Source organism: Balaenoptera musculus, chromosome 3 (assembly GCF_009873245.2).
Source record: "Balaenoptera musculus isolate JJ_BM4_2016_0621 chromosome 3, mBalMus1.pri.v3, whole genome shotgun sequence".
Taxonomy (NCBI): Eukaryota; Metazoa; Chordata; class Mammalia; order Artiodactyla; family Balaenopteridae; genus Balaenoptera; species Balaenoptera musculus.
The window spans coordinates 111,200,289-111,221,892 of record NC_045787.1 but is presented as its reverse complement, the minus strand read 5'-3'; the positions used below and the strand labels follow the sequence as shown (position 1 = coordinate 111,221,892).

The 21,604-nt window shown below is 37.9% G+C and overlaps 2 protein-coding genes across 4 annotated transcripts in view; both read right to left on the bottom strand.

The window, feature by feature from the left end:
• Nucleotides 1-91: 91 nt before the first annotated feature.
• CAMLG (calcium modulating ligand) lies at nt 92-10,524 on the bottom strand. Of its 2 annotated transcripts, XM_036849348.1 has the most exons (4): nt 10,096-10,521; nt 8,053-8,513; nt 4,283-4,348; nt 92-702 (listed from the first exon to the last, which is right to left on the bottom strand). In XM_036849348.1, the coding sequence occupies exons 1-4, from the start codon at nt 10,265-10,267 to the stop codon at nt 511-513; spliced, it is 891 nt and encodes a 296-aa protein (XP_036705243.1). In that variant the 5' UTR covers nt 10,268-10,521; the 3' UTR covers nt 92-510. The 2 variants fall into 2 exon arrangements, with proteins under 2 accessions (XP_036705243.1, XP_036705244.1); XM_036849349.1 differs by lacking the exon at nt 4,283-4,348 and having other exon boundaries at nt 10,096-10,524.
• Nucleotides 10,525-14,641: 4,117 nt separating this feature from the next.
• The window catches only part of SEC24A (SEC24 homolog A, COPII coat complex component), a 60,920-nt gene continuing 53,957 nt past the window's right edge, over nt 14,642-21,604 (bottom strand). For both annotated transcript variants that reach the window (XM_036846085.1, XM_036846086.1), the window contains 4 exons: nt 19,699-19,803; nt 19,281-19,373; nt 18,011-18,114; nt 14,642-17,588 (listed from right to left, as the gene is read on the bottom strand). In XM_036846085.1, the coding sequence (XP_036701980.1) occupies nt 17,474-17,588; nt 18,011-18,114; nt 19,281-19,373; nt 19,699-19,803 (417 nt within the window). In that variant the 3' untranslated portion in view covers nt 14,642-17,473. The remainder of the gene's footprint in view (nt 17,589-18,010; nt 18,115-19,280; nt 19,374-19,698; nt 19,804-21,604) is intronic.

Genomic DNA, 21,604 nt, shown 5'->3' with positions numbered 1-21,604 from the left:
AAATTAAGATACTGACTCAACGAGAAAAGATAAAATTGGCTACCTTATTCAGCCCTTATAAGTTAAAATGTGCAAACTTAACACTAGACAATTCAATTTCTTTCATTTTATTTTTAAGATGGCTCCATTTCTCAGGACAGAACAATACAAATACAAGATGCAGTCCTTGGGACTGGCTGAGACGACATTCATCTGCTCTCCTAAAAGCACTAGCTCAGCTCTCAAAGAGGAATTACAAATCTGAGAAGTTAGGGAAAGGTGTAGACTAGGAATTCTAATTAAACAAGAAAAATCGATTACTGACATTGGTACTCTAATCTTCACATCAGTATTAATACAAACTCAACCCTTTCCAGTCAGGGAACCTGCCATTCCATTCCTAATCAAGTGGTTTTACAACCTCAAAAAGTAAAAGAATTTCATAAAGGTGTAAACCAATATGCTTCCTTTAGAGTCACTGCAATATAGAAATTTTTTTTTGTAAGCTTCTCTTTCTGAGTTCTGCAGGCTTCATGGTACTTCAGAGCCCCAATAATCAAGCAGTTCATGACAAAAGATAAAAGTGAAAAAGTAGACACAGAGATCTGTGAAAACTTCGCCCATTTTGCTGTAAGTATCCATTGATCGATTTATTACTTCAGCAGGAATTCCGGATAATAGAAGCGCAGCTGTTAGTACTGTTGTCTTTATCTTCTTTTCACCCTGCATAGAGAAAGACTTCAATAAATCTTACAGCTTTCAGAAGACTACTTAAGCTCTATAAAAACATCAGTGCTGCTATTTTTGCCTAACTGATTTCAAAACTGTTAATGAAGTTTCAAAATATCAATCAATAATATACGAAGAAACATTTACTGAGTATATAATATGTAAAGCAGCAAACTGCTAGGCAATAGGGAAAAGACACCATTCTTGCTATCAAAACTTTTTAAAAAAGTCTTATCTTGGAGGCAAGATATAAATAATAATTTAAGATACATACAAAAGCTCAAGACAAAAACAGGAAAAGCATTACCAGACAGGACATAAATAATTGCTAAATGAACGACATGGATGACGTGTGCTATAGTGGCTCAAAGAAGACAGAAATTACTCCAGGGTTTTACATATAAGTAAAGCACAGGGAAGGATTTCAGAAGAAGTGGAATTAAAAACAGGCCTTTAAGAATGAGTAAGATTAAGATGAGCAAAAGTGAGAGGATAAATCTTATTGTAAGGTTAAGTCTCATGACAACGAAAGTCAGAAGAGTGATAGGTGTACTGGAGGACAGTGAATAATTTGTAACAGAATCAAAGGAACATTCTGTAGAGTCAGCCCTAATTGCCATCCAAAGGAATTGACATTTGTTTACATATGCAGCAGAATATCACTGAACATTTATTTCCTAATATAATTTTCTAGTCTCATTCTTTAAGAGATTCAAGGCTGAATTTTCATTTAATTTATTGATTTGGTATCACCAAATCCAATCACATGGTTCAAAACATTTTAAATATAAAAAGCTATAGTTACCCAACAGAAATCAAAGCCTATGTCCACAAAAAAAACCCACTCAGGAAAGTTCTTTGTTGCTTTAGACATATTAACCAAAAATTGGAAACAACCAAGACGTCCAGCAATAGGTAATTAGACAAATTAATGGATATACTCACTCAATGGAGTATTACTCAGCAAAAAAAAAAAAGAGAGAGAGAGAGAAAAAGAATGAACTACTTATGCACTCAACAATATGAATGAATATCAAAAATATGATGCAGAATGAAAGAAGCCTTGCACAAAGAAGTACATACAGGAATGATCCCATTTAAAATAAGTACTAAAACAACCAAAACTAATCTACAGTGGGAAAAAGAAAATCAGACCTTCATGGTGCAGGAGTTGGGACTGCCTGGAAAAGGACATGATGGAACTTCCTGACAGTAATGTTCTAAATCTTAAAAGATTTGGGTTTCACAGGTTGTCAAAACTCATTAAATGGTATAATAAAGACTTGAGCATTTCACTGTATGAAAATTTTACCTCAAAATAACTAAAAAGAACCATAAAGAAACACTGAATTGTAGTTGATATATAAACTGAAATGTGTAGGGGTAAAATCTACTGATGTCTTCATCTACAACATACTTTGAAATGCATCAAGAAAAAAAAGATGTATTAAAAAAAGATGTATTGGGCTTCCCTGGTGGCGCAGTGGTTGAGAATCTGCCTGCCAATGCAGAGAATACGGGTTCGAGCCCTGGTCTGGGAAGATCCCACATGCCGCGGAGCAACTGGGCCCGTGAGCCACAATTACTGAGCCTGCGCGTCTGGAGCCTGTGCTCCGCAACGAGAGAGGCCGCGATAGTGAGAGGCCCGCGCACCGCGATGAAGAATGGCCCCCACTTGCCACAACTAGAGAAAGCCCTCACACAGAAACAAAGACCCAACACAGCCATAAAAATAAATAAATAAATAAACCCAAAGTTAAAAAAAAAAATTAAAAAAAAAAAAAAGATGTATTGAAAATGGATAGAAAATTGGGTGAATATATGATAAATACAATGAAATGTTCACTACAGAATCTAGGTGGTAAGCATAAACGGGTGTTCACTGCACAATTCTTTCAACTTTTCTGTTGAAACCTATTAACAACAAAATGTTTTGTTGAAAGAAAATTATACAGTAATCTCCCTTCCTTTTCTCTCCCCGTTTACCTAGTAACCGATACACACTCTATCACAAATAACCACTGTTAAAAATTTCATGTAATATTCTTCCAGAGTTTCTTTACACATATACAAGCAAAATCAAATACATAGGATTTTCCTCCTTTTTACAAAAAAAAGGAGTATACTATAGATGCTATTCTGTATTTTTATATCTTAATATTTCTTGGCGAGCTTAACATTATCAGTACATGGAGACCTTTATCATTCTGAATGGATAGGCCATAATTTTTTTTAACTAGTCACTTATTAGTAGACATTTAGGTTGTTTCCAAACTTTTGCTATTGCAAAACTAAAATCAATGTTTCAAGGGTAAATTTCTAAACAAATGCTCTAATGAAAATTACATTTTGGGAGGGGATCAATGAATATACATCTAATCATAAAAAAAGTTTTAATTAAAAAATAAAATTACAGGGCTTCCCTGGTGGCACAGTGGTTAAGAATCCGCCTGCCAGTGCAGGGGACACGGGTTCGAGCCCTGGTCCAGGAAGATCCCACATGCCGCGGGGCAACTAAGCCCATGCGCCACAACTACTGAGCCTGCGCTCTAGAGCCCACGAGCCACAGCTACTGAGCCTGCATGCCACAACTACTGAAACCCGTGCGCCTAGAGCCGGTGCTCCGCAACAAGAGAAGCCACCGCAATGAGAGGCCCACGAACCGCAACGAAGAGTAGCCCCCACCCGCCGCAACTAAAGAAAGCCCGCGCACAGTAAAGACCCAACGCAGCCAGAACTAAAATAAATAAATAGATAAATATATTAAAAAAATAAAATAATAAATAAGTAAATAAATAAAATTACATATTTTTCTTTACTCTTTTACTTTGTGGATTTGACTATTTGACCCCTCAAAAAAATGTTTCAAACCCATTAAACACACACATGAGGTCTATCAGTGCATTACAAATGACTAAGCAAACAGTCAAGTAGCCATTTTTCAGCAAAAATCTCACACAAAAACTCAATTACACAAGTCAGGTTATCTTCTCTACTGGCAAGGCAAGTTCCATAAAACCGTATAGTATAATTGGAGTCAAGCTGACCAGATAAACACTGATACTCCCCATGATTCTGTTCTGTAAGTATGGCCAAATATTTCTTACAAATATCAGACCCTTGGCATTAAAGATAAAGTGCACTGTCATTAAGTGTTCCGTAAGGAGCACAGTAAGATAACTGAACCCATTTTTAAAATAACTTCCTTTGTTAAAAACAAAATATATTACTAAATTTACTAAGTAATTAAGTTGAACACTTTCTTAGACAAGTACTATTCAGACTCTGTCATGAGGCTTTTCCCCTATTCCATGGTGGACCAACATTTTTGTAAAATATGACAAAGATGTTATGGCAATGTCATATTGCTATACAAGTTTCTAATTACTTACTTTCTGAACTGAACTTATTACAAACAGAAACAAATAGTTTGAAGATCTGCACTTGTGAGCCAATCACTCTTTGAATAGCACTGATTCAGACCATAAGTATAAGTAATTTTTTTTAAGTTCTTAAAATCATCTAGTTGTTAATCTAAATATATCACCATAATTCAGAAAAAATTTTAATTTACCTTAGGAAAATATTTGTATAGTCCCATGTATGCGAGTTGTAAAGTAAGAAATGGAGCAAATATGGACTGTGAAGACAGAAGATAAAGTTACATATTTCCAACATAATCGTTCAAATCACAATAAATCAAACTAACAGCAGTTATAAAATTCCAAGCAAAAAAACTGTAATAAAATATTTAATTTTAGTGGCTGAAAGGATTCTTGTTTCTGCAAATGAGTGACAAAAATAAAGAGATTTGATTTCCTTAACATAAAACATGTTTCTCAAGTCAAGTCACATTCTTTCAACATCCCCCAAAATTCCCTCTCTCTTAAAAACTTACCTTTTAAATAATTTAAAAGGTAACTTCTCAGCGGTGATTTGATGTATAATCATCGTGCAGTAACATCTCTCTCAACTAGAGGTAATTAACTGACAATTTGAAAGCATACCTAAAACGCTCAATACGCAAAAGAGATGCCATACATACCTCACTCACACTTCGGGGCAAGAAATGAATTAATCTCTGGCCCTCAAATGACGAGGTGTTTTTTTTTTTTTTTTAATAAATTTATTTATTTTTATTTATTTATTTTTGGCTGTGTTGGGTCTTCGTTTCTGTGCGAGAGCTTTCTCTAGTTGCTGCGAGCCGGGGCCACTCTTCATCGTGGTGCGTGGGCCTCTCACTGTCGCGGCCTCTCTTGTTGCGGAGCACAGGCTCCAGATGCGCAGGCTCAGTAGTTGTGGCTCACGGGCCCTGTTGCCCCGCGGCATGTGGGATCTTCCCAGACCAGGGCTCGAACCCGTGTCCCCTGCATTGGCAGGCAGATTCTCAACCACTGCGCCACCAGGGAAGCCCGAGGTGTTTTTATTATAGATAAAATGGCTTGGTTATCTCACTTCTTTTTTTTTTTTTAAATAAATTTATTTATTTATTTATTTATTTATTTTTGGTTGTGTTGGGTCTTCGTTTCTGTGCGAGGGCTTTCTCTAGTTGTGGCGAGCGGGGGCCACTCTTCATCGCGGTGCGCGGGCCTCTCACCATCGCGGCCTCTCCTGTTGCGGAGCACAGGCTCCAGACACGCAGGCTCAGTAGTTGTGGCTCACGGGCCCAGTTGCTCCGCGGCATGTGGGATCTTCCCAGACCAGGGCTTGAACCCGTGTCCCCTGCATTGGCAGGCGGATTCTCAACCACTGCACCACCAGGGAAGCCCGGTTATCTCACTTCTCACACAAAAAAACAGAAAAGATCAAAATAATACCTAATTTACATTTATTTCTAAAGTTAAAACAGGGAGTGAAGGAGCAAATATTACTAGATGGAAGAATAGTGAGAGCAGTGATTAATAGCTGAAAATCTGACAGCAAAAAAAAAAAGCCCAGAAAGCCAAAAAACCTCACACAAAATGAGGCACAAAAATAGGACATAATTTTAAAAGCATGGAAGTACAGAGCCCCTTAGATAAGACAAAAAAAGTAGCTATACATCTCACTAAACGCTGAAAGCTATGATGCTAATTTATCATCAGGAAAAAAAAAAAAAAATCGAATCTGTTCAACAGATTCTCTTTAAGAAAAAACTGGCATAAAAATAGACTTTTAGGGAATTCGTTGGTGGCGCAGTGGTTAAGAATCCGCCTGCCAACGCAGGGGACACGGGTTCGAGCCTTGGTCCGGGAAGATCTCACATGCCGTGGAGCAACCAAGCCTGTGTGCCACAACTACTGAGCCCGTGAGCCACAACTACTGAGCCCACATGCCACAACTATTGAAGCCCACATGCCTAGAGCCCATGCTCCGTAACAAGAGAAGCCACCGCAATGAGAAGCATGCACACCACAAAGAAGAATAGCCCCCACTTGCCGCAACTAGAGAAAGGCTACGTGCAGCAACAAAGACCCAATGCAGGCAAAAATAAATAAATAAATTTTTTTTAAAAAAGATGGGAATTTCCATTAAAAAAATAGGCTTTTAAAAACGTTTTTTCTGGGCTTCCCTGGGGGCACAGTGGTTAAGAATCCACCTGCCAATGCAGGGGACACGGGTTTGAGCCCTGGTCTGGGAAGATCCCACATGCCGCGGAGCAACTAAGCCTATGCACCACAACTACTGAGCCTGTGCTCTAGAGCCCGTGAGCCACAACTACTGAGCCTGCGTGCCACAACTAGTGAAGTCCGCGTGCCTGGAGCCTGTGTTCCGCAGCAAGAGAAGCCACCACAATGAGAAGCCCAAGCACCGCAACGAAGAGTAGCCCCCGATCACCCTAACTAGAGAAAGCCCGTGTGCAGCAACGAAGACCCAATGCAGCCAAAAATAAATAAATAAAATAAATAAATTTTAAAAATAACAATAATAAAAAACCCTTTTTTTCTTAATAACATAAACCTTAATTATCTGAAAATTTACTTATGTGGCTGGTACTTGGTAGGTATTCTTAAAATGTCTACTGAATGGAAATACCTCAAAGAGCAAGACACTGTTATGCTTTTCTTCTTTCCTCCACATACTATGAAACAAAAGGACCAAAAAATCCCAACTTTCACTGAACAGCCATGGCATATGAAGGTACAACAAAAATGAACTGCTGGGGCTTCCCTGGTGGCGCAGTGGTTGAGAGTCTGCCTGCCGATGCGGGGGACGCGGGTTCGAGCCCTGGTCTGGGAGGATCCCGCATGCCGCGGAGCGGCTGGGCCCATGAGCCACAATTACTGAGCCTGCGCGTCTGGAGCCTGTGCTCCCCAACAAGAGAGGCCGCGATAGTGAGAGGCCCGTGCACCGCGATGAAGAGTGGCCCCCGCTCGCCGCAACTGGAGAAAGCCCTCGCACAGAAACGAAGACCCAACACAGCCATAAATAAATAAATAAATAAATAAAAATTAAAAAAAAAAAAAAAGAACTGCTCCTATGATAATACTACACTATAAAATGCAGAATGCCTTCTGAACCATAAAAAAGTTACATCACATTCAGGACCATAGGAACTGCATTTTAATATTTCAAATTTGAAAAGTGGTAATTAATATATAGTATATGTAGGTAATTTACCCTTTGGTTTTGGAATCAAAGTGCCTGGGTTTAATCCCAGCTGTCACTTAGTAGTGTGACCCTGGACAAATGATTTCACCTCTCTGAGTCTTCATTCCCTCATCTATAAAACAGATTCAAATGATACCTGGTTCACTAGGGGCAGGACAGGAAAAAAGACGCAGACATAGAGAATGGACTTGAGGACACGGGGAGGGGGAAGGGTAAGCTGGGACGAAGTGAGAGAGTGGCATGGACTTATATATACTACCAAATGTAAAATAGATAGCTAGTGGGAAGCAGCCGCATAGCACAGGGAGATCAGCTTGGTGCTCTGTGACCACCTAGAGGGGTGGGATAGGGAGGGTGGGAGGGAGACGCAAGAGGGAGGGGATATGGGGATATATGTATATGTATAGCTGATTCACTTTGCTATACAGCAGAAACTAACACACCATTATAAAGCAATTATACTCCAATAAAGATGTTAAAAAAAAATGATACCTGGTTCATAAGGATGAGGTTAAATGAATTAATATATGTAAAGCACTTAGAATGTTACTTAGCATGTAGAAAGATTTTAGCAATTATTATCAGGCTCTGTATTTAACCAGAACACCTCATTCTATACCTAAGGCGAATAGCAGTTTATAACACATCTCCAAACATCCACACGAATCTGGTAAATATTAAGTTACTGTTGGCAATGAATCTTACAAAAGCACTCATTATTATCATCAGTTTGCATTTTCCACTGTTTCTTACCAAATATTTGCAAACAAAAGCTCTGACTCCAAAGGCAAGAAGAGCACATCCCACCAATCTAAATATTCGAAAAGAGTCAAATTCTTCAGTTGTATTTCCATCCTCTTGGTTGGGTTTTTCACTAATCAACTGTTTCCTTAGCTTCATTGCTTCTTCAAATCTGGAGAGGTACTGTTCTAGGCCATGGCGAGAACCCCTCTGGACAGTGTCTGCTGTCAGGTCTCCTCTGTTGCGCTGCCGGAGCTCAAGGCTTACATCGATACTGCACTCAGGAGGTTTAATGAAAGAGTCCAATTTGTCTCCCAGCTGAGTCCCCTTTACCTCGGCCACACCACTCTGCTGGTCAGTTGTTCCTGTACTGACCGAATCACCCAGCACTACTCGCTTTGAAACTGAAGGAATGGTGAGGGAGTTCAGTTTATCACTGTCCTGCTGCTTTGATTTTGTTTGACTTTCTTCTTCTGAGAAAAGAAATTTAGAAGCCTTAAGTATTACGTACTGGCAAACACCTTTCTTATTAGTATTTAAAAATATGCCACTAGAGCTAGAACTTCACAGCCTCTGAATTTAATTAATACTATTCTTCATGAGACAAACTAGTTCCTTCCTCTACACACTCAAAATGTCAAAAAGAGTATTCCTTCAGAGGATATACCCCAAACTTTGGGGGTAGAAGATAACGCTATTAGACAAATTGGGAAAGACAGTTAGGGATGGAGATTTTTTAAAATCTGTATTTTTAATATTACATTTCTGAATCCAGAGTCCTGTCAGCATAGGGTGTGGCATATACTACAGCTACGGTTTACGTAATCCTTCTACTGTAGTCTGGCAGCCATTAGCAGGTATTTAAGCAGTTTTAGGATGCTGTTCTGGTTTAATACAAAACAAAGGGAAAAAAAACCTTTAATGACAGATAAAATAAAAATTTCAAAGCAAAATAACAAAGTAGACGTTTTGGGAAAGAATAAATATTCTACTACTAATCATTAAAGGGGAAGATGTGTCTTCTAATGATTGTTCTAGAATTTGAAATAGGGCTCTTACCTCTCTTGGCAGTTTTCAGTCGCAAACCTGTTAACTGTCTAAAAGTTCAGAGCTATATATCTAAAGCCCCACAGAGCAGAAGTCACAAGGATCTAAGGAACGTGCAATCAGTGACTAAAGGCCAAATATTAAAGGCAACGCTCAATGGTAATTTAGAGAACACTAGCTCATACTGAGTGTTCAGTAAATATTCACATGAAACAAAATTTTAAGAAACTCATTGTACATGTCGTTGGGGGAGAAATGAGGAACTCTCTTCAGTGTTAAATGCAGTTCCCAACATCACTCACATCAATCTCAGCACACTAGGAGATAAGGCCTCAGATGGGCATGTCCCACTTGTTGGGTTTCTAAAAAATGGTCCCTCCAATTTTTTTCACCTGTTTAAGAAGGCCTGTACATGACAGTGTGGAGAGCACCGAACACAGACACTAGGATTTGACCGTAAGAGTCTCTGATCCACGTAGGAAGAACCAGGGGGCAGTTCAGTAAAGACAAGCTCATGCAAGCCGACAGAGTTACAGCCAAAGGCAAAAGAAGGTACAAGCCAGGGAAGGCACTGGAAGGGAAAGCATTTGGAAAGGAAATAAAGGCAGGCAATCTTCCCGACGGGCACAATAGACAGAGCAGTCTGGGGATAAAATGTGCGCCCTTCAAGAGAGGCGAGGGAGTGGGGAAGGAGGAAGGGGGCTGTCTCAGGGTAACTGGGCAGAGGGCACCACGGCACAGGGTCTCAGGAGCGAGAGTTTCGCAGCCGGCGGCGGAGGTGGGGACAACCTAAGGGCGGAGCCCCCGGAAAACTGAGGAAAGAGACTAGAAACGTCGTGGGGTTAAGAAGTGAGAACTGAGGATATCATCAAAGGGATGGGGCCAGAGGGGAGGTCAGAGACCAGGGTTTGGTCAAAAAGGTCATTAGGGTGGAGGAGGGAAAGGAAGAATGATCCCGAAGACTCAAAAGGGATGGGCAGGAGACTGTGGGGAAACGGAGGTTCTCACCGGCGCCGCTCCCCGGCCTGTGAAAGCCCATGATTCGGTTGATGCGCTGTTCCGAGTTCATGAGCAGCTTTCTCCGCCGCAGCTCGGCCCGACGCTGGGAAGCCGACAGGCCTGAGCCCGCCGGGGCCCCCGGCCGGTCCCCGCTGTCGGTAGCGATGGTGACCGATTCCATCTTCCCCTCCACAATCCGGGAGTGGTGACGGTGACAGCAGCGGGAGCCGCGGCGACGAAGAGTCCTGACCGGGCCGCAGGGCGAGCGTCCCTCTACCTCTGTGGACCCGCCCCCTTCCCTAGAGCTTGGCCGCAAATGCAGCCTAAGCACGCGCGCCGCCTGACGGGACCAAGCGCGAGCCTTGCGCCGCCATCTTGAGTGAGGGCATCGCTGGAAGCTTCAGTTCCTCCCACCTGGGCTGGCCCGCGTTGCTCCTCTCCCCGCGCCAGCGGGACCCGGTGGCGATCCCTCGGAAGTGAAGAAAACCGGCACCTAGCCTGACGCACGGAAAACGTATGGGACCGAGGAATAAACTCCTCCCACCTGGTGCCAGGAAGCAAAATGGAGATTGCAGCGGCAGGCACTGGTTTCCAGTGATCTTCTTCGGCCTCGCTTATAGGCTTCGGGAATGCGTAACTCCGAGAGCGACGCTTTAGGGACCCTTGCGGTTGGGATTTGTTATTGGTGCTGATTCCTCATCTTCAGCAGTGCTACTACCAAATACACACCTGGTTCATTCCAGGCTTTCCTCATGTCTTTGTTCAAGACTTTCCCAGTGAAGCCTTCCCTTTCCGTCCCCTCTCAACACTCCTTATTCTCCTTATCTGCCTTTTCTCCTTAACAGTTATAACCGACTCGAAAGCTGAATGTACTTCTTGTGTTTATTATCTGCTTCTTACTAAAATGTAAGCTCCATGAAGACAAGTAATGTGTTTTGTTCACGGCTGCAACTCCTAGAACAGTGTGAGCGCTCAACAGGGTTGCTTTATCCATTAGGCCATGGTGAGGGCCCACAATAGGGGCCCAAGAAAATGTTTTATTTTGAATTTTTTTTGATGGAAGTATAGTTGATTTACAATATTGTGTTAGTTTCAGGTGTACAGCAAGGTGATCTGGTTATACATATTGATATATATGTATGTACATGTCTATGTTCTTTTTTAAATTATTCTTTTCCATTATAGTTTGTTACAAGATATTGAATATAGTTCCCTGAGCTATACAGTAAACCCTTGCTGTTTATCTGTTTTATATATGGAAGTGTGCATCAGTTAACCCCATACTCCCAATTTATCCCTCCCTTGCCCTTTGGTAACCATGAGTTTGTTTTCTTTGTGAGTCTGTTTGTTTTCTAAATAAGTTCATTTATTTGAATTTTTTTTTAAATCAGAAGAAAAGTGTAGTAATAATTTTTGTATAATGATGAATCCAGCCTAGATTGTAGTCATTCTCATACTAACACAGTCATAAAATATAATTTTAAATATGCTTTTATAGAGGAAGGAGCCCACGAAAGCAAAATATCTACAGCCCACAAAAGTCATAATGCAGCCCTGGTGCACAGTAATGACTAAGTGAATGAGTAAATGAATGAAGGAATTGAATCCCTTCTCAACCCTTGCTGAGAGGACACCATGGCCAGTTCATACCTGAGGCTGCAGGGGGTGAGGCAGCCTAGTGTGTCCCCTGCAATGAAGCCTGCTCAAAGTCAGCAAGTGGGTGAAACCCTGCTTAGGTAGAAGGTAATAAAATACTATTTTTAACTGTTAGTCACCTGACCCTGTCTCAGACAGAAAAGGATTTTGAAAAAAAAGTGTAAAAACAAACAGCAACTTATCTTTTGGGTTCAACAATGTAAGGAGCTCAGGTATAAACATAGAACATTCCCCCTTGATTGGATAGCTAAATCTCAGGGACATGCCCTAGCTAGTAATTTTAAAGCATTAGAAAAGGTTTCCCTGCATATCTGTACAGATCTACATCTCTGAGGCCCAGACTGTGCCTTAAAAACTTCTACAATTGAAATAATTAAGTACTAGTAATAAATGTGCAGAACTTGATGAGGTAAAATCCTGATGAGTCAAGACCAAAAACAGTTCCAGGGTAAACAAAGTATTTTTTTCACTTGAGATAGCACATAGAAACCAAATGGATATTTTGATTCTTTAGATAGATGTGTTGATGTATGATGGCTGATAGAGTCAGGTAAGAATTTAAAGTGTCAAGATTTCATATTACATGCTTACTTATTTCTGGGAAACCATTTCCCTGTGGGGTTTCCATAGTTATTAGATTTCCTTGTGCTTCTCAGTGGTATATGATTCCTTGCTAAATGATGTGCATACTTAACGATTCTTGTCTTAATTTTTATCTCCCTCACTATAGACTTTACAAGGGCAAGCCCACCTCCATCTTTTTTTCTTGTGTGTGTGTGATTTTTTTGTTTCGTTTTTTTTCCTTTAAAAAATTTTTAAATTTTTTAAAACTATTTTTTTTTCCATTTTTAAAAATTGATCACTTTGCCCCATGCTTAGCACTGAGAGCACTAGATTAAATTTACCTGAATAGTTGCAGAAATTTTTCTTTTGTGCCAAATCTTGGCATTTTCAATGAGTTTTATGTATAATTTTTATTTGATCCCAGCATTGTTTAGGTAGGCTAATATTAATACTTTATTGACAAATTGTAGCTACAAACTGACAAATATGTATGAACATATTGAGTCATAAGTAATAAAAGTAGAATTCAAATTCTGGGGTTAAATATAGACAGTAAGTTCATGCTTGGACACCCCTCTACTACACATAGCAATCAGTAACAGTTAAAAACATAAAGGGAGGGACTTCCCTGGTGGTCCAGTGGTTAAGAATCCGCCTTCCAATGCAGGGGATGCGGGTTCAATCCCTGGTCGGGGAACTAGGATCCCACATGCCACGGAGCAACTAAGCCCACATGCCACAACAACTGAGCCCACGCACCGCAACGAACATCCCGTGCACCGCAACTAAGACCCGACACAGCCAAATAAATAAATAAATATTAAAAAAAAAACATAAAGGGAAAAAAAAGAAATAGCTGGCCTCAAAAACAAGAGAAACATCTCAGCAGATCAAAGTATCAGAAACAGCACAGTGGAGCTAAAGTCAGGTGCCTGTTGGGCTGCAGATCCAGAAGCAGGCAATGGTAGCACATTCTATGTGTAAGAGGGCCTGAAAGTGCTCCGCGTGAGACAAAGGGATGAACAGGACAAACTCGCTGCTTGAGGTCTGCCCTCCCTGAAAAATATTCAAAATATCATTTGCTATTGGACTTCAGCTTAATAAACAGAGAGGCAGAAGAGAGGGCAAAAACTAGACTTCCCACTGTTGGTGACTGGAATGGTGATATCCCCAAATCACTGGACAGGAGCCCTAAAACACCTCAATGAGCCCTAGTTTTGGGAAAATGCAACTAGAAAACCCATAGACAGCGAGGGGGAAAGCTTGGACAGAGAGAGACGTGCTAAAATGAAAATAACAACCCTCCCAATCAAATAAGCCTAGAAACCCAAATTCTAACAAACATGAAGAAATACAACATTTAAATTCTGCCAGCCAAATTAAAAATTGGAATTCACTCCAGAAAGAATTTTATAGAACAATTTTAATACATTATTGAACAAAATAGGCAGAAATTAATCAAAAATAGTTAGTTATACAAATATAAAAATCAATAGATGAGATTAAACTCCAACTGGACATAGTCACAGAGGAATTAGTCACAAGAGGAATTCTGGAAACTTCCCTGGTGGTCTAGTGGGTAAGACTCTGCACTCCCAATGCACTCCCGGGGCCCGGGTTCCATCTCTGGTCAAGGAACTAGATCCCTCACGCATGCCACAACTAAGAAGTCTGCATGCCGCAACAAAGAGCCCGTGTGCTGCAACTAAGACCTGAGCAGCCAAAATAAATTTTAAAATAAATAAATATATAAATATTTTTTTAAAAAAGGAATTCTGAAGGTAAGAAAAGAATAGAGGGAATGACAGAAGCAAATATTTTAAGAGAAAATATATGTCAATTATACCTAAATTTTAAAAATAAATAAAAATTTTAAAAATAACTGAGAATTTTCCAGAATTGTAGACAAGGATCTCCAGATTAAAGCATGCTCTGAAAAGCAAGCAGGGTAAACAGTAAACTCAGAGTATTAAAACTATAGAATATTAAGGATAAAAGAAAAATCTTAAAAGCTAACAGATTATCTTCAAATAAACAACAATTAGACTTACAGTAGGCATCTTATCAGTAACAAAAGGGTCCACAAGACAGTGGAGTAGTATCTTAAACATATTGAGAATAAAGAAATTGAAAACCCTTTCAATCTAGAATTTTAAACCTAGCTGTTCTTGAAGAGTGAGCATCCAGAATTTGGATTATGACTTCCCAGACACTGACTCAGGTTTAAAGAACCTTCAGCAATAGTTTTCCATTTACTTAATTTGGGTGCAAAACATAGCACTACTCAGTGACTGTCAAGTTATTCATACCAATTTAAATAACTAATCACAGTATGTAAGCTCTTTCAATTAACTTTATTGAATAGCCAAATTGATAAGTTAGCACAGTTCAAACGGTTATTTGCATGGGTTACAAATGACTTTTTTTTTTACAGGAATAAAACAGTGAAAATTACAAACTGTAAAAAGGAAGACATCTTGTCTCTAACGTTTCAGAGAAGCAAGATTTAACACAGCACATTGAAGATCAATACATTTTTGAATTTGAAAACAAGAATTTAATGTTACAATATTATACACTACTTTACAAAATTAAAATTTCTATATAAGGATTATATTTGTAATAGTTAATGAAATCTTGAAATCACATTTGGTGGTCCCCTAGATAACAGCTGTTATTCATCTTTGATTAGAAGAAAATCTTTTATTCTAATTATTGTAAAACAGTCTATTAGACTCAATATATTACATTAAATTAAAACAATAAAATATATGCAAACTAAAATAAATGCTACAGCTTGAGGGAATATTAATGTGCCAGACTTACAGAAATGTTATTTTAAAAATCCTAGAAATTAGAAAAATAGAGTACTTTTTATGGTAGAACTGCCATGCTCAGATTTAAATAACAAGATTGCCCTTGTCAGTTATTTTAGTAGTTGCAGATCTGTAGAAAATTCAAGGATCTTTCATAATTTACAACTACAATAAAAAAAATATGGCATAGTGTAAATATTAGTTGCTTTACATCAAAAAGTAATACAAGATGAGATAGCAGGTAGTGCCCTATTTAAAAAAAAACAAAACTAAACAACACATACAATATTGCAAAAAATAATTGCTTAATATCAATATCTCCAAAAGTTTCATTCATTCCCTCATTACTGGGAGAACAAATATTGTGAATCCTTACTAAAGTTATGTTTTTTATGACCTGGCTATTATAAAATTATTCTGGATTGCACATGTTATGCAATATCTAAAATAATTTTTTAAAGTAAATTTGTGTAATACACTAACAAAGCATGTTGTAATAACAAGAGTCATACGCACTTAGGGATAAAAGTGAGGCACAAGGAAGATTATTGTCCCTAGGAGCACAAACTTTTCCCTCTGGAAGATTCTTTACTACTATTAAAAAAGAACCTACAATATCAACATTTAAAATTCACATTATGAACAGAATTTTAGTTATTTTAAGAAACATCAGTGCATAATAATGACTCTCAGTTTCTTCAGAAGAGGGGAAAATATAAATGTATTCTAACCAGCTACAATTTGAAAATTGCTTCCTAATAAATGAAGCAGCTTTCAAGAAAATTTCCAGTTCAATGTACCACTTGCATACTGAAAATAAACCTTAACACTGCTTAAGGGAGATAATATTTTTATAGAACACAATTATTTTGATCTTGCTGGCAAGCGGTAGTATATACTCTAGTGGGACCTGTTTCTTCGCTACCTCAAAACAATTCAGTTAAAGTCAGCTCATATTGATGTAAACCTGAAAGTTACTATTTCATTGGTGATCATATGAGATCAAGATTGTAAACACATCTTTCTAACCCATTAAAACAAAGAAACAAAAATCTTTTCATCAAGTACTACTTATGAACAACTTTTACTTTAAGAAGTTCATATAAGACAAGATGAATCTGTGAAAACTGGACCAAACTCTTTTAAAGATATTCTATCACGGCACTTTAAACATACAGATGTATAATTTACCTATTTGTAAACAAAATTCACTGAATAGTTTTGACTATAATATTTCTCTGGCCAAATCAAAAAAAGCAGTGTCTTGAGCATGTTCAGAAATCAAGTTTCTTTTGTAATTTTCATATATCAGATTTGTATAATCTTAATATCCACTAAACCAAACAGTGGCATTCATGCTTTAATTTTTAATATCCAAGAATAAATCTTATGAGCAGCTTCCAATTTAATTATTAAACGCCTTAGAAAAATGTTACTGATGCATTTGAGACAGCATTTAAGAAACCTTTAATTTTTTTCATTCATACTCATTTCACCAATATAATGCTTTTATTATACATCACAGAGCAAAAATGTACCAAATAAAACCCACTTAGAGGATCAAGATAACTAAGTTTCTCATCTCCTTATTATCATTGCCAGTCCCAACGTATTTATGAAGACAGCTCAGATTCTTTTCACTGCAGAATAAGACAGTGTGTCCAACCAAGTCTTCTGCAGTCAAATCAGAAAATCACATATAGTTTTCACTTCAAATCAGTGACTTTGTTCTTCAAGTATAGAGAATACTGACAGATTTTAAAGCTTGACTGTATTACTTGTCTTCTCAAGCTAGACTAGAGTTAGTTTACTCTAGTTTTAGTTAACATAATGATCCTTTTTCTTCCTTAAAAAAACAATTGTGGGGGATGGATTCTAGTTTTCTAACATATTATTTACTTAAGAAATTTTTTGATTTTAAAAAGATCATTATCAATGGATTTGTAACTTCCCTGCAACACTTAGTCTTGTGAGGTTTTAAATGTAGCAGCCAAAAATTCAGAAAAAAATGAGAAATATACATTTGGAACACAGAAGTCTTTATTTTACAAAATGTACTTTGCCTCTGTAATACTGTCTTATTTCGATCCATAACAACTCAAACATAATTGGCAGCAAAGGAAAAAAGGTATCCAATCATATGTAGATATATTTTGATTTGAAAAATACAGTATCTCAGAGTTGCATGTTTGCTGTGTTCCTTTATTTGCTATAGTTTGTTGAGATCACAGTGAGAACATATAATCATCACATTAGTCCACAAACCTAATAGGAAAGGAAAGTATTACACATTTTCAGGTGTTCTGCATTATTGTAACTTTCCTTAGAAATTACCAAGTATCTTCATTTGTTCATTTATTCACTTGCTGTTGTATATGCAAGAGGAATTCATAATATGATAATGCAGATTCTGTTCTGTCTTCTACCATGTTTTGAAGGAAGTTTGCTTTCATTGGACTCTCATCCCTTAGGAATAAAAGACAAATATTTACATACGTTAGACAAAAATGTAATAGTAACATAAACAGTGGATTTGTCACAAAGCTTTTGACACACATTTTGTTAATAACTGGATATAAAGCATAACTTAGTACTATTTATTAAAAAAAATTTTTTTTTCTATATTCTTCTAAAGAGTTTGCGGGAATTCCCTGGCGGCCCAGTGGGTAGGACTTTGCACTTTCACTGCCGGGGCCCGGGTTCCAACCCTGGTCAGGGAACTAACATCCTGTAAGCTGCTCGGTGTGGCCAAATCAATCAATCAATCAATCAATCAATAAAGAGTTTGCTTAAGCAAAAGGTCACACATATTTGAGTCACAAGGACTCAAAACAGATCCTTGCAAGGCCAAATTGTTTCACTATCAGTAAATGACAAATTCAACTTACCTTATTACATAAAGTATTGGGTAAAATGGTCTCTGTTCTCTAAGCCAAGAGATGAAAGCTATTGTTCTGGCAGATTCTGGTGTATCAAGTTCTGGAAGGTCTGTCTATTAAACAAAAACCAGCAACATCCAACTTATTCTAATCATCTACAGTGTTTTTCAAACTTCATCTTGTATATGAATCACCTGGGGATCTTGCTGAACTGCAGACATTGATTTAGGAGGTCTGGGGAGGAGCCTGAGATTCTGCATACCACAGTTTTCTAGTAAGGGGTTGGAAACTTCTTAAAGGGACAGATAATAAATATTTTAGGTTTGCAGGTCATTTGGTCTCTGTTGCAATTCTCAACTCTGCCACTGTTCCACTGAAGTAGCCATAGACTATACATTATAACATCTAGAATTAACTGATCCATTCAGGCAGTTATTACAAATATAACCATTTCTTATCTCCTCATTATCTAAAATGCCTAGTCATCCAGACCAGCCATTAAGCTACTGCTTATCCTAGATAGAATCCTGACATATACGTCTTTTAAATATATAAATCTCCTAATGACTTTTATAAATGAAGTTAAACCCATAAATATGAAAAGATGCTGACATAAAACATATTCCAAAGCTGGTGACAAACTGAGAGTTGAAACTGAAAAATGTGATGTGAAGTAAGACCATGTTATAATTAATTCTAACTTTAAAATTCACAGCTATCCAAATGGTACATAGTTTCACACAGGCTTTCTCACGTGTTATTTCAAATACTCCTCCATAAGCAATAGCATTCTTATTTTACAAACGAGGCTTGACCAGGTTTGACAAACCTGGTCAAGTCCAGGTTAGTGACTTGACCAAGGTCACAGAGCTAGTGACAGAGAGTCCACTATTACATTGTCCAATAATCAATATAAATCCAACTGACACTGGTCACAAGTCATTTGCTTGTGTGGAAATTAGCTTAGTTCTTACTCCAAAGCAGTGGTTAAAAGGACCCTGCCAAAGAACAATGAAATCACTTGCAAAAACACAAAACACAGAAACAAAAGAGCCCTAACACTAATGCCAACAGCAGCAAACTTTTTTGGCCATTAACTAAATTCCTTACTTTCTCCCTAAAATAGTACACACACATAAGAATAAGTCAGTCAAAGATGCAAAATAACCTAAAGAATGCCTTTAAAATATAGCTATGATTTCAAAATAGGATGTTCATGTTTTGCCACATTTGAAATGCCTTTAAGCCTACTACAATCACTATAATTACATAATCTTACCATAGTCTGTGGAATTAATGCATAGTTTTCAACTCCTAGAACTTGACTGAGAAAATTCTGTCCACAATTTCTTCCAACCCAAAGCATTAGTACCTAGGGATGGGAAGAAAACTATTTTGAGATGTAGTTTAACAGTGAGCTGTTGACTTACCTTTAACCACTGACTATGTTTCAAAAGATCAGAAAGATGAGTATGTTTACTGAGCTTGTACAGCCTTCAACTGAAGTAATGATAACTACTATTTACCATGATGAGACATTTTATGCTTGGCATGAAAGGAGACTATGGAGGGAGAAGTGGCTAATACAAAAATACACAGATTAAATAGCATATAATCTGTTAAGGAAGAGAAATATTAAGTGGAATGAAGGTAACAGTATGCAGAGAGAAGAATCCAGCACAGTCAAGACTACTCACAGAGCCTGCATCCATGAGGAAAGCTCCATCCCTGCTCAGCTTCTCCACTGAAAGCTGAAGAATAGGTGGCTGAGGTATAGTGCGATCATTGATGTTGACTGCGCCCTAAAGAATTAAGCAAAAGATTAAAGCTTTTAATCATGTACCACAATGTTCACTGCAGCAGTATTTACAATAGCCAGGACATGGAAGCAACCTAAGTGTCCATCAACAGATGAATGGATAAAGATGTCACACATATATACAATGGAAAATTACTCAGCCATAAAAAGAAACAAAATTGAGTTATTTGTAGTGAGGTGGAGGGACACAGAGTCTGTCATACAGAGTGAAGTAAGTCAGAAAGAGAAAAACAAATACATATGCTAACACATATATATGGAATCTAAAAAAAAAAAAAAAGGTTCTGAAGAACCTAGGGGCAGGACAGGAATAAAGACACAGACGTAGAGAATGGACTTGAGGACACGGGGAGGGGGAAGGGTAAGCTGGGACGAAGTGAGAGAGTGGCATTGACATATATACACTACCAAATGTAAAACAGATAGCTAGTGGGAAGCAGCCGCATAGCACAGGGAGATCAGCTCGGTGCTTTGTGACCACCTAGAGGGGTGGGATAGGGAGGGTGGGAGGGAGATGCAAGAGGGAGGGGATATGAGGATATATGTATACATATAGCTGATTCACTTTGTTATACAGCAGAAACTAACACACCATTGTAAAGCAATTATACTCCAATAAAGATGTTAAAAATAAATACATAAATAAATAAAGTAAAAAAAAGATTAAAGCTTTTAGATACAGGTAATAGGGAGCCACAATTAAACAAACAAAAATTTTAATGAGTGTTACCTCTGAGACTTTGGAACTTATTTAGGTAAATCACAATTATTCATATTTAAATAAAAAGAAGAGGAAGAAATATGTAACACTTATCTAAACAAAGTCACCATGAATCCCAATAAAGCCAAAATAATTTCTGATCTTAATTATTATTTTAAAAACTAATACAATAAATGCAATCAATATTCACGTATCCTAAATGGATAAATGACATTAGTGAGATCCAAATAAAGTCTGGAATTTAGTTAATAATAACAGATGATTGCGTGGCTTAGATCAATGTACACATCCTGAGGGAAGAGTAAGTCTAATGCAAATGAGTTTTTAATAGTTCTCTCCAATTTAATATTTATTAAGGCCAGAAATGGAAGGTTTTCATTTATAATTGAGTATAGTACTGCCATCTTAAAACACACACACACAAACACACACCTTTAAATATTTATAACGATTCATTTTTGACCAAAAGTTGATTTAAGTACTAAAACTTGGTACTTAATTAACCTTATCTAAAGGAGAAAGTAAATAAAATACTGACCTGTCAAGGGGTACTACCTTGATAAGGCTTTAGCTCTACCAGGAACTATTAATCACAGCACCTTAAGACCTCTGGCCTTAGGGTGTGTGGGCAGCAAGAGAGACTATAACTTAAATACAGCCATTCAGAAATTAATGTGAACTAGGAAAAGAGAGCCTTGTCCTTCTCTGGTGATAAGGATGGGAAGCTATCAGTGGCTCTGTTTTCTAGTCTTGTAGAAAAGGCTAATCTGAAAGAACGAGGCAATGCTAGAGAGTCTATGAATCTGAGCTAGACCTGAGTTTAGTTATACCCTAGCCTTTCGTGTGGTTTGTGATTGAGTGCCACATCAGTCCCCTTTCCTTCCTAAGCTTACTTGCAAAAAAGAGAGTTCTGATAAATACACCACCGAAAGTCCTAGTAGTGCTTGTCTTTGAATGTATATGAGTGATTTATTTTTCTTCTTTCTAGTGGTTTCCATATTATACACATCTAATATATTGCATTTGTATTTTTATGTTAATTTGCCTTTTTTTTAATGTGAGA